Source organism: Geotrypetes seraphini, chromosome 4, assembly GCF_902459505.1.
Source record: "Geotrypetes seraphini chromosome 4, aGeoSer1.1, whole genome shotgun sequence".
NCBI lineage: Eukaryota > Metazoa > Chordata > Amphibia > Gymnophiona > Dermophiidae > Geotrypetes > Geotrypetes seraphini.
The window spans coordinates 120872805-120886859 of NC_047087.1; the positions used below are offsets into that span (position 1 = coordinate 120872805).

The window sequence follows — 14055 nt, forward strand, 5'->3', positions numbered from 1 at the left end:
TCCAACATATTCTGCAAAGCCAGCATGGAGACCACTGGAGCTGGTGCAATTGGTGTGGCTAGAGACTTCAAGGAAGATGACCTCGAGGACGAATGTTTCCTCAACTTGGATACCCTCTTTTTGGAAAGCCTCGAAGCAATGGAGCTCGTCATTGGAGTGTGTTGTGACTTCTGAAGGGTTGGCTTCAATATCTTACCTGAAGGAGACACTGAGGAGAGCAGCCATTCCGGGGACAACTTTGCCGATTTCTTCAAAGATGAAGACTTCCCCAGCGAGGAAGGCTTTAGTGAGGTCGAGGTCAAAGATTTAAGTCCTGTAGCAGACTTCGGCACAGTCGAGATTGAGGCCAAGGTCAAGGTTGGAGTCGAGGGTTTAAGGGCACATCCATGGCTCCAAACATTTTTTCAATCTAAACTCAACGACGTTTAAGGGCTCAATTTTGAAGTGCAGCACAGCGGGCGCATGACTCCGGATGATGGTCCGGTCCTAAACACTGAACAAACCACTTATGTGGGTCAGTGATAGAGACTGCGCGTTGACACTGGCTACACTTCTTGAACCCTGTAACCAGCCAGGACAAGAAATGAAAAATGGCTGTGGCCAAATTGAAGCCCGCAGGCTGACGCTGCGGAATAGGCCCCACCATGACACGACGGAAAAAAATTGTGCGCACCGCAACAACTGTGAAAAAATCTAATAACCAACCCGATTTCATTAACAGACTTTTAATTCCTTATAATACATCAAAATCTCTTTGTTCGACGTCACAGAATCTCTTTACTATACCCTCTTTAAAAATGATTAATACATTGCGTTCTAATAACTTTGCCGTCACAGCCACAACTCTTTGGAATTCGATGCCTAATTATTTGCATAGTGAACTAGACTTAAAACAATTCAAAGCAAAACTGAAAACTTTTTTGTTCCAAGATGCCTTTGGATAATAACTTCCTTTTAAGGGCATTCTTTAATATTTTAATATTTTTCAAAGTTTTAATATTTCAATATTTTTAATATTTGCATATTTTAAAAAGTTCAAAAATCTTAAACTCTTAAAATTTTGAAAATTTAAATTATAAACTAAATTGCTATTTTACTCTAGCCTACCGTACTTTCCTTTTATGTTTACCTTTTCTATAATAATTGTAGTCCTTCCCCACTTCCCTATTGTTTGCATAGGTCTGTACGATTGTGTTTTCTTATATTTGGATTTTTACAGCACCCCTTGTTTTTATTTGTTTTTATAATGATGTACTTTTTTTTTATGTACTTCTACATTGTAAACCACTTAGATATTTGATTAAAAGGTCTAAAAATCTTTTAATAAACTTGAAACTAAACCACACGAGCCGCAGCGATGAGAAGGTACGGTATGACCTAAATCTCACGCAGAGCGTCAAAACGAAGGCTTCTCAGCTCCACGGAAAACTTAGAACTGAGGAGACGCATGCCCTACGTCAGGCGGGAAGGCACTTGCGTGTGTACAGTGCAGCAGTTGCGAACTTTCTAAAAGTTATTCAAGCAAGTCTGCTTGTGAAGCTGTCCGCATCGGGGCTCCGTGGTTGACGTCACCCATATGTGAGAATATGCTGCCTGCTTGTTCTGGGATAATACATGTTTTGCCTTAATGCATATTAATGGAAAACCTAAATACACTTTAATAAAATTGTCCCTAAATCTGGATTTTTCTCTTTATTTGTTTTCCATGACATTTGATATTTTTCAAAAGAAAATATGGAGTTTCACAGATTTTCTTACAAATAATTTGGCAACAAATTGTAGATATCCAGTAGTGATCTCATTGTAAAACACATTCCTGCACTCAGCAGAACTTAGCATGCTGGCACCTATACCCAACTGTACTTGGCATGCTGGTCCCTACACCAGCTCACTATTTTTATTTTCATTTTTTGAACAGTAATTAACAGATGAGAAGATTTATTTATTGAGATGATTTGCCAATTTAAACCTAAATTTTAAAAAAGACTTGTGCTAATATACAGGAGACCCTGCTTGTGTAGGAAGGGTGAGTGATTTATGAAAACAATTTTCCTTTTTTTTTTTTTTTTAAGTTAAATTAATTTTTATTGAGTATTTTGAAAAATACAAGGAGCAATTCAAATACATAAGAATAAGATAACGTTTTGTATATATATATGATCTATAAATATAAAATTAATTATAAAGGACCATAGTATTAAGAAAAGCTCAGAGTAATGGAGTTGTTGTGAAGACTGTATGAGAAAACAATTTTCTAAACATTTGCTTTAGTGGAAGTTTAGAGTGAGAGAGTAGTACATAAAACTGAATTGAAGGCTTGTTATTAGTGAAGGATAAATATATAATCCTCGCTTATTGAAAAGTGGTTATTTAGTTTAAAGGCAGAAGAAAATAAAATCATTTCTGACTGCTGTTGAAATCTGTGAAACTATGGACTATAAAAGGAAGGAGGAAGCTAGGAAGGGCAGGGGCGATTCTGGACTGAGGGGGAAGAGAGTTGCCTAGTGCCCATCCATGTTAACTCTGGACCTACCCATAATATTAGGTGTACCTATGCCACTGATGGATCTTATATCACCTAGCCATAATATCTGGGAAGGGAGGAAGATATGAAGAAGAGGGAACATAGTAACATAGTAGATGACAGCAGATAAAGACCCGAATGGTCCATCCAGTCTGCCCAACTTGATTCAATTTAAATTTTTTAATTTTTTTCTTAGCTATTTCTGGGCAAGAATCCAAAGCTCTACCCGGCACTGTGCTTGGGTTTCAACTGCCGAAATCTCTGTTAAAACCTACTCCAGCCCATCTACACCCTCCCAGCCACTGAAGCCCTCCCCAGCCCATCCCCCACCAAACGGCCATAGACAGACACAGACTGTGCAAGTCTGCCCAGTACTGGCCTTAGTTCAATATTTAATATTATTTTCTGATTCTAGATCCTCTGTATTCATCCCACGCTTCTTTGAACTCAGTCACAGTTTTACTCTCCACCACCTCTCTCAGGAGTGCATTCCAGGCATCCACCACCCTCTTCGTAAACTAGAATTTCCTAACATTGCCTTTGAATCTACCATCCCTCAACCTCAAATTATATCCTCTGGTTTTACCATTTTCCTTTCTTTGGAAAAGATTTTGTTCTAAGTTAATACCCTTCAAGTATTTGAATGTCTGAATCATATCTCCCCTGTCCCTCCTTTCCTCTAGGGTATACATATTCAGGGCTTCCAGTCTCTCCTCATACGTCTTCTGGCGCAAGCCTACTTCATTTTCATTGCCCTCCTCTGGACCGCTTCAAGTCTTCTTATGTCCTTCGCCAGATACGGTCTCCAAAACTGAACATAATACTCCAAGTGGGGCCTTACCAATGACCTGTACAGGGGCATCAACACCTTCTTAATTCTACTGGCTACACTCTCTTTATACAGCCCAGCATCCTTCTGGCAGCAGCCACTGCCTTGTCACATTGTTTTTTCGCCCAAGGTCCCTCTCCCCGTCCTTGCATATCAGCTTCTCACTTCCTAGCATATACGGTTCCTTCCGATTATTAATCCCCAAATGCATTACTCTGCATTTCTTTGCATTGAATTTTAGTTGCCAGGCATTAGACCATTCCTCTAACTTTTGCAGATCCTTTTTCATATTTTTCACTCCCTCTTCGGTATCTACTCTGTTACAAATCTTGGTATCATCTGCAAAAAGGCACACTTTTCCTTCTAACCCTTCAGTAATGTCACTCACAAACATATTGAACAGGATCGGCCCCAGCACCAAACCCTGAGGGACTCCACTACTCACCTTTCCTTCCTTTGAGCGACTTCCATTAACCACCACCCTCTGGCGTCTATCCGACAGCCAGTTTCTAACCCAGTTCACCACTTTGGGTCCTAATTTCAGCCCTTCAAGTTTGTTCAATAGTCTCCTATGAGGAACTGTATCAAAGGCTTTGCTGAAATCTAAGTAAATTACATCTAGCATATGTCCTTGATCCAATCAAAAAATTCAATCAGGTTCGTTTGGCATGATTTACCTTTTGTAAAGCCATGTTGCCTCGGATCCTGTAACCCATTAGATTCAAGGAAGTACACTATCCTTTCTTTCAGCAACACTTTCATTATTTTTCCAACAACTGAAGTGAGGCTCACCGGCCTGTAGTTTCCTGCTTCACCCTGTGACCACTTTTGTGAATAGGGACCACATCCGCTCTCCTCCAATCCCCAGGAACCACTCCCGTCTCCAGACTCCAGACTCGCCAGAACCTCTCTGAGCTCCCATAGTATCCTGGGATGGATCCCGTCTGGTCCCATTGCCTTGTCCACCTTCAGTTTTTCAAGTTGCTCATAAACACTCTCCTCCGTGAACGGCGCAGAATCCACTCCATTTTCTTGTGTAACTTTGCAAGACAATCTCGGTCCTTCTCCAGGATTTTCTTCTGTGAACACAGAACAGAAGTATTTGTTTAGCACATTTGCTTTTTCCTCATCACTCTCCACATATCGGTTCTCAGCATCTTTTAGTTTAGCAATTCCATTTTTCATCTTCCTCCTTTCACTGATATAGCTGAAAAAATTTTTGTCTCCCTTTTTTACATTTTTAGCCATTTGTTCTTCTGCCTGTGCTTTCACCAGACGTATCTCTCTCTTGGCTTCTTTCAGTGTCACCCAGTAGTCCTTTTTTGCACTCCTCTTCTTGGGTTTTTTTTATATTTCACGAACGCCAACTCTTTCGCCTTTATTTTCTCTGCCACTAGTTTGGAGAACCATAACGGCTTCCTTTTTCTCTTGTTTTTATTGATTTTCTTCACATAAAGGTCCATAGCCATTTGTATCGCTCCTTTCAGCTTATATCCTCCCATCCTAACAGCTCTTTCTTCAGGTACTCTCCCATTGCATTAAAGTCTGTACATTTGAAATCTAGGACTTTAAGTATCGTGCGGCTGCGCTCCACTTTAGCCGTTATATCAAACCAAACCGTTTGATGATCACTACTTCCCAGGTGAGCACCCACTCGAACATTAGAGATACTCTCTCCAATGTTCGAGTGGGTGCTCACCTGGGAAATTGCGATCATCAAACGGTTTGGTTTGATATAACGGCTAAAGTGGAGAGAATTGCCGCTGCTGGGTTAGACCAGTGGTCCATTGCGCCCAGCAGTCCGCTCACGCGGTAGCCCCCAAGTCGAAGACCAGTGCCCCAACCGAGACCAACCCTACCTGCATTCGTTCCAGTTCAGCAAGAACATGTCAAACCTTGTCTTGAATCCTGGAGCGTGCTTTCCCCTAAAACAGACTCCGGAAGAGCATTCTAGTTCTCCACCACTCTGGGTGAAGAAGAACTTCCTTACGTTCGTATGGAATTTATCCCCTTTTAACTTCAGAGAGTGCCCTCTCGTTCTCTCTACCTTGGATAGGGTGAACAACCTGTCTTTATCTACTAAGTCTATTCCCTTCATTATCTTGAATGTTTCAATCATGTCTCCTCTCAGTCTCCTCTTTTCAAGGGAGAACAGGCCCAGCTTCCCTAATTTCTCACTGTACGGCAACTCCTCCAACCCCTTAACCATTTTAGTCACTCTTCTCTGGACCATTTCGAGTAGTACCATGTCCTTCTTCATGTATGGCGACCAGTGCTAGATGCAGTATTCCAGGTGAGGGCGTACCATAGCCCGGTACAACGGCATGATAACCTTCTCCGATCTGTTCGTGGTCCTTTTCTTAATCACTCCTAGCATTCTGTTCGTCCTTTTTGCCACCGCTGCATATTGCGCAGACGGCTTCAATGACTTGTCGACCAGTACTCCCAGGTCTCTTTCCTGGGGGGTCATTCCAAGTACCGCCACAGACATCTTGTATTCGTGTATGGGATTTTTGATACCAACATGCATTACCTTATGCTTATCCATGTTGAACCTCATTTGCCATATCGCTGCCCATTTCTTGAGCGTGGTTATGTCGCGTTACAGATCTTCACAATCCCCCTGCATCTTCACTACTCTGAATAATTTTGTATTGTCTGCAAATTTAATCACCTCACTCATCATACCCATTTCCAGTTCGTTTATGAATATGTTGACGAGCACGGGTCCAAGTACCGAGCCTGTGGCACCCCACTGGTGATGTTCTTCCAGTCCAAGTATTGTCCATTTACCCCCACTCTTTGTTTCCTATCCGCTAGCCAGTTTTTAATCCACGTGAGTATTTCACCCTCTATTCCATAGCTCTCAATTTTTCGAAATAGTTGTTCAAGTGGTACCTTGTCGAACGCCTTCTGAAAATCCAGATATACAATGTTGACCGGGTCACCCTTGTCTATCTGCCTGTTTACCCCCTCAAAGAAGTGCAGCAAGTTCGTCAACTGCAAGTCATCACCCCCGCCTATGTAGACTCTCACTGGCTTCCGATAAAAGCAAGATCTCAATTCAAATTCTATTGTCTACTATTTAAAGTAACCCATGGCACTGCCCCCAGCTACCTAAACAATCGCCTATACCGCTACCGCTCACCCAGATCAAGGAGAACTCAGAACCTATTCACCTTCCCTCCTCATAATGGTACACGACGTAAGAAACTTTACGACAGCCTTCTAGCAACACAGGCAGCGAAAATTGACCCCACCATCACCAAACTGATGATCAAAACAACAGACATCAAAGTGTTTCGAAAAGAAATCAAAACAGTTCTATTCAAAAAACACGTCCTTACCTATTAATCTCCTCCCGCTCGTACATGCTTTCTCCCCCGTGAATAACACATTAGTCAATCCCTCGAACCTTACCTACCCAAAAATATCCAGACTCCTAAATAAGCTTCTACCACATGTATCCAATAAACTTCTTCCTTCAATGTTAGGTAATCCTCTTCAGTTACCCGAATATATCGTTATTCTCCACTGTATCCTGTAAGTACTTGAATCTTTACTATGTAATTCAATCGGATAAATTCTGATATCCTCTAATTTGTAATTCTCAACTGCATCATGTAATGTACATGAATCTTTGTTATATAATTCTCCTGGTAATGTCCAGATATCTTCTAATTTGTAATCCGCTTAGAACCGCAAGGCACAAGCGGAATAGAAATCACTAATGTAATGTAATGTAATTTGTAAATCAAACTATGTCAGTACACATTGATTAGTTGGACATCTGTAGGAGCTCCTTGATATTCCTGTTCTTTGCTTCATTTTACAGAAATAATGTTGTAGAAAACATTCCATAATCAAAAATGCAATTGAGATCCTTCCAATGCCAAACTTATATCATAAAGCAGATCCTTACCTTGCCAAGGGGATTAAATGGCACTAAAAGACCCTAAGAGTTTAAGAAACAGAAGTCTAAACTAAGAATCAAATTCTAGTAGCTTCTAATGTGTAATGCTAACCACTAAGCAATCAGATGGTTTCTTGACTAATATTCTTTACTTAAAAATATATTTGACATATAGCTGATAGATGGGTTAGAGATCATACTTACTATCAAGAGCTGTAGTGGCCATGAGGTAAGTATTAGGGGATGTATCCAAACCTTTGATCTTTCCTGAATGGAAGGAAAACAGGCATTCTGGGTCCTGAGTCTGAACAAAAACATCAAGAGAATAAAATGTGGTCCTCTACAGTACCTAGTCACAGAAAAACCACCATTCATAACACTACTGTACAAAGAAAGATTAGGATCTTACCTTTGCTAATCTTCTTTTTTATAAAGCCACACTTTATTCCGGGACCAGTGGGTTATTTCTGTCCACCCACCAGGATCTGTAGGAAGCCCCAAAACTTTAGAGGCTTTTACCCCCTCACCCTTATACCTCATCATTGAGCATGCTCCTTTGCTCACCAGTCAATCTTAAAGCAGCCAGGAACATCTGTAGAGGATAATAACAAGAGAGAGAAAGGAACGAGGAGACTCCCCAGCAATCAAATCGATTCTGCTCATATAAACAAATGCAACAACAGCAACAATGAAAAACGAAATAGGTTATGAAACTTTGGGGAAACCTGAATGACAAAACAGTTTTATAGGGAGACACAGCCTGTATTGTCAGAAGGGGGCGCCTGAACTAAGGTGTCCCCCCTCCCTCCCCGCCAAAGTGCTAAACCTATTCTGATGGCACTCTTTATAAAGGCTGGTTAGAGAACAGAAATCTACCTTACCAGTACTTGTAAGGCAGACAAGCGGCAAATCAGCAAGTATAGGTTGGGTTCCCGGAATAAAGTGTGGATTTACAAGAAAGAAGATTAGCAAAGGTAAGAACCTAATCTTTCATTTTTGTACAATTCCACTTTATTCCAGGACCAGTGGGACATAATAGAGCAGTCCCAAAAATTCAGGGTGAGACTGCTGAGTCCACTGCCAACATAGAGGCACCAAAAGCAGCATCCTGCATGGCTGCCACATCGATCCTGTAAAACTTGGTGAATATATACAATGAGAACCAGCCCTGCAAATCTTGTCCAGAAAACTACGATGACTCTGCCAAAGAGGACGAAACAAATCTGGTTGAATGAGCCCACATCCTGAAGGGAGCCTTCAGCAGTGGAAATGGCCTACCTTTGCATTGGCACTAGAAAAGGTTCAAAGAAGAGCGACCAAGATGGTAAAGGGGAATGAACTCCTCTCGTATGAGGAAAGACCAAAAAGGTTAGGGCTCTTCAGCTTGGAAAAGAGACAGCTGAGGAGAGATATGATTGAAGTCTAAAATATTCTGAGTGGAATAGAACGGGTACAAGTGGATTGATTTTTCACTCTGTCAAAAATTACAAAGACTAGGGGACACTTGTTGAAGTTACAGGAAAATACTTTTAAAACCAATTGGAGGAAACTTTTTTCATTCAGAGAATAGTTAAGCTCTGGAATGCATTGCCAGAGGATGTGGTAAGAGAGGATAGTGCAGATGGTTTTAAGAAAGGCTTGGACAAGTTCCATGTAGGAAAAGTCAAAAGTCTGTTATTGAGAAAGACATGGGGGAAGCCACTGCTTGCCTTGTATCGGTGCTTATATAACTGATAATGAATCAAAAAGTGCTCAGAGATATGGAGGTGATAACAGGGCGAACCCAACACTACCACCTCACCGCCCAAACATCGCTTAATTCAAAACACCAGCTGTAAAAAGTTATTTAGTATGCACAATTGCTTCGGGTGCACTAAGCTACTGATTTTGTATAAAATAATCAAATGTGAACGATCTGAAACAGCAGTTGTATAAGCGCTGTTTAATTTTGATTATATACAATAGAGTGTTCTTGTTCAATGTTTGCTATCGCCATTTGATCACACTACTCTCATTTTTTGAGAGAATTTTACCCTTATTTTTGTCTATTTGCCCTGTATCTATTTGCCCTGTATGGAATATTGCTACACCTTGTGATTTGGCCAGATAATGGTAACTTGGATTGGCCACCGTGGGAACGGGCTGCTGGGCTTGATGGACCATTGGTCTAACCCAGTGAGGCTATTTTTATGTTCTTAATATCCAACAGCCTGCGGACTGTGGCCTGCCCGAACTACCTTCATAGGATGGCCTGCAGGGTAATCCAGAAAATACACGGTCAGAGGATAGAGAAACTCCAATTTGTAGCCATCTTTGAGAACCTCCAGAACCCAGCGGTCGGAGGTGATGGCCTGCCATTCTGCCAAAAAGGCCAACATAAAAACATAAGAATAGTCTTACTGGATCAGACTAATGGTCCATCAAACCCAGTAGCCCATTCTCACTGTGGCCAATCAAGGTCCCTAGTACCTGGCCAAAATCATAGAATAGCAATTCCATGCTACTGATCCATGACAAGCAGTGGCTTCCCCCATGTCTTTCTCAATAACAGACTATGGACTTTTCCTCCAGGAAATTGTCCAAACCTTTCTTAAAACCAGCTATGCTATCTACTCTTACCACAACCTCTGGCAATGCGTTCCAGAGCTTAACTATTCGCTGAGTGAAAAAAATGTTCTCCTATTGGTTTTAAAAGTATTTCTCTGTAACTTCATCGAGTGTCCCCTTGTCTTTGTAATTTTAGACGATGTGAAAAATTGATCCATTTCTATCCGTTCCTACTCCACTCAGGATTTTTATAGACTTCAATCATATCTCCCCTCAGCCGTCTTTATTCCAAGATGAAGAGCTCTAACCTTTTTATTAGTCTTTTTCCTTTTTTAAATTCTTTATTTATCATTTTAAACATATATTAACAAGATTCACTCTTGGTACAGAAACACGGATGAAAATAAATCAGGAAAATTTCTCACATTTGCAACAATATGATAAAAAAAACCAAAGGAAAAAATATCTAATCCTCCTTAGACCACTAATTTACAAAAAGGGACATGTAATTAATGTCTCAATAGGGAGAAGACAAAGGAAAATATTAAAGGAAAAGGCTAATGAAAGAGAACTGTTGAGCAACTATCTTATCATTCTTTAGTTGACTCTACTTCCCTTGCGATCTTTTTCATATCTATGAAGGTCTTCAACTGTTGAGGTTCAAAAAATATATATTTTAACCCACGAGATTTCAGCATACATTTGCAAGAATACACCAGCAAGAATGAAGCTCCCAAGGATCTAACCTCCTCCCTCATGGCTAGAAACAACTTCCTTTTATCTTGGGTTGTTTTTGTAATATCTGGGTATATCCAAATCTTTTGTCCGTAAAATAATGATTGTGATTTATGAAAACTGCTTCATAACCAGATTCAAATCACTTTCAAAAACAAATGACACCAATAGTGTAGATCTTTCTGCAATTTCCATAAGTGATTCTGACAAATCTCGATTTCCTTTGATCTGAACTTGGTTCGCCATTTCCTGAGACAAAAGAGGAATAAGATAGGTAGAAAACCTTATTTGGAGGAGGAATATTCACTGAGGAAAAATTCAAAATTTCTACCAGGTATTTTTTATAAATAAGTCAACCGGTGTCATCTCATTCGTTTTAGGAACGTTCAAGATTCTTAAATTTAACCTGTAGTTAAAATTTTCAATTTTTATTGGATGTACTGTATAACATTATTGTCTTTCATGATGGCTGAGGTTAAATCCTTCAAACCCTCAATATCTTTATCAACTTGCAAAAAAATGCCATGAATTTTCCTGCTTATTCAGATCCAGAGACTGAGACAAATTTTCAACCTTACTCACAAGAAGTGCTGTCTCTTGGGTTGATTTGGAAACAGAGTCAGTAAGCTATTGAATTGCCTTCCAGATAATGTCGAGAGTAATCACTGTGTTATCCATGGTCAGGTGAATATTCGGCTCTACAGGTGAGACTCCACCTTCAAAGCTCTCAAACTCGACTTCTTCGGTTTGGCTCAGAAGTGTTCTCTCGACCCGCACCCCAGGCGGAAACGGTAGTGGAAGTATCGCCGGTGGGGACAATGCGCCATGGATCAGTCACATTCCAAGGGACCCTCCGGAGTTTCCCAGATATCTGTAAGAATCCAAAGTCAGGATAATCAGGAAAAGAGGCAGATTGTGACCTCTGGTTACTCATGAGGGAGCATTCAGCAGTGACCAGCTGTTCCGTCTTCAGTTTCAATTCCTGCAGAGATCTAGAAATCAAATTAACAAGGTGGGCGGGTTTGAAAAATCTGCGCTCAGTGGGGTCCTCCCCCAAATCATGGGCTTTGCATAGGTCCGGAACCTGGAGATCTGTCAGATTCGCCACATAAGTGGCTGCCATAGAACTGCCCTGTGAAAGCAGATGGATGGAAAGATTGTCTGGCGCAACTGCAGGCTCTGCCATCTTACTCCCTGGTAAATTCCAGGGGAAAACCATCCTCCATGGCAGGAGCCAACCTGTGCACCTCAGATTTGGAATGCTTGGAAGATTTGTGAGGTTTATCACTGGAGCCATACTTGCATTTTGCCGAAACATTGCCAGCGCACTCCACATGGACCCCTGATGCCATTTTCACAGGTGTCAGGGCAGAAGGCACTTGGAGATTCTTCCTGGAGGTTGAAGACCCCACATCCAGGCAAACCTTGCCCCCCCCATGGGTCACAGTGCACGTAGAACACAGTTGCGCAATCCTCAAAACCAGAGATTTTTGGATTTTAGGGTGGGGGTTGTAGTAGGGCATGCAGGGAAACCACCTAAAACCCACTTTTTAAAGACCCCCCCCAAAAAATATCTCTGATTCAGGCTGTTAGCTGGCCCTCACAGAAACATGTGCCGTACTCACTGTGAAATGTCCTGAATGAGAGAAACTGCAGACAGCTGAACATAGCTTACAAAGATTCTTTGCCTCAGTGAACTGGAAATCTGGATTTCAAGTCTTCCGACTGCTCTACTAGCCTGGCCACCATGGCTGGAGACCTCTGTCACCCTCTGACACGCTGCACAGATGCCTGGTGGAGGAATGCAGTCTGGATCCGATACCAGTTGTGCCTCTGCAGAACCACTCAGCCTGTGCTCTACCTACTAGTGGACCTACCTGGGTGAGCAAACTCCCAATGGAACAGTCCCTGTGCCCCGATCTAATATGCAGTCTGTCTAGAGGGCTTACTGACAAGCAGGGAACCCCCCCAGAGGCAAACTTTTTCCAAAAGTCTGCAATCTCTTGCAGTCAAGAATGTCTCCACAGGGAACCTCCACAGCATGAGGGTGAAAAACGCGAATGAAAAATACTGAAATACAACAAAATTAAACACAAGCAGAAAAGATAAACTCCTACAGACTGGCCTGTAGGAAGAAGAACTGGTGAACAGAGGAGCATGCTCAGTGCTGAAGTATGAAGGGGAGGGAGTATAAAAAAAGCCTCTGAAGTTTTGAGGCTTCCTATAGATCCTGGCGGATGATGGAAATAACCTACTGGTTCTGGAATAAAGTGGGATTGTACAAGAATTTCCAGTTATTACACATTTGAACAAACCTGACAGCTAGACTATCTGCTTCTACAGTTTTTCTCCTAGAAAGTTGTTTTAAATAAGATGGAGAGTGTTCCAATGTGGGCTCTGTCATGTCAGATGATCTCCCTCAAATATCCTGCTTGTTCTTGAACAAAATTTTTTTACAAGTTGCACTTAACACAGCAGTTGAGAATTTATCTAGATCCTCAAGCTTCTACATGGATGTACAAATTCTAGTGTTTTCTTATAGATTATTGATTTAACCCCCCCCCCCTTCATTTATCACAGTTTTTATTGCAGGCCATGGTGGTAAAAGCTCTGATGCTCATAGTAATTCTATTAGTGTTAGACACCACCATGGCCGGCAATAAAAAAAACCCTAACACGGCTTCATAAAAGGGGAGGGGGTATTTTGTTAAATTTGGTATATCACTTTTCAATAGTAATATCAAAGTGGTTTACAGAAATAGTATTGAAAACCGAGACAAACCAAAAATAAAACAAGACACAAACGTTATGACAAAGATTAGACAGCATCTAAACTTAATGGTACAAGAGGGAAAATAATGAATTGCACAACAATAAACATCTAACAAACACACAAGATCAGACTGTCTAAATATTCTAAGGGGTCCTTTTATCAAGCCACGCTAGCGGGGTTAGCGCGTCGGACATTTCATCACGCGCTAACCCCCGCGGCCGGCTAAAAAACTAACGCCTGCTCAATGCAGGCATTAGCGGCTAGCGCGGCAGGCGGTTTAATGAGCAGTATTATGCGCGTTAAACCCCCTACCGCAGCTTGATAAAAGGACAAGAGTAACAAACAGTATTCAGTTCCAAGAAACCTTCACTCAACTTGAAAGGCCTGTTTAAACAGACATATTTTAACGTGTATTTTATAGTTTTTGTAAGACACTTCCTGTCAAAGATCTAATGGTAGTGTCTAATGTGATGAATTCAACCAATCTAATATGATAAGGAATGGCCAAACAATTTGATTGAGAGAATCGCAAATTTTGAGAAGGCTGATATGGAAGAAGGTAATACAGACAGACTGGAATGCCTGTGTAGAATGCATGATGTAACATGTGCTTACCATAGGTCACAATGTACTACTGTGGGGCACACTAAGGCATCCTACGGTAGCTTTTGCATGTACACATGCTAGCCACATCTAGGGTTGGAAAATAGGCATGTTCTGCACTAATTGGTTAG

At 41.3% G+C, this 14055-nt stretch overlaps 1 protein-coding gene across 2 annotated transcripts in view; it reads right to left on the reverse strand.

Moving 5' to 3' along the window:
- CFAP44 (cilia and flagella associated protein 44) overlaps positions 1 to 14055 on the reverse strand; it is a 553092-nt gene that overhangs the window by 366983 nt on the left and 172054 nt on the right. For both annotated transcript variants that reach the window (XM_033943382.1, XM_033943381.1), the window contains exon 11: positions 7471 to 7570. In XM_033943382.1, the coding sequence (XP_033799273.1) occupies positions 7471 to 7570 (100 nt within the window). The remainder of the gene's footprint in view (positions 1 to 7470; positions 7571 to 14055) is intronic.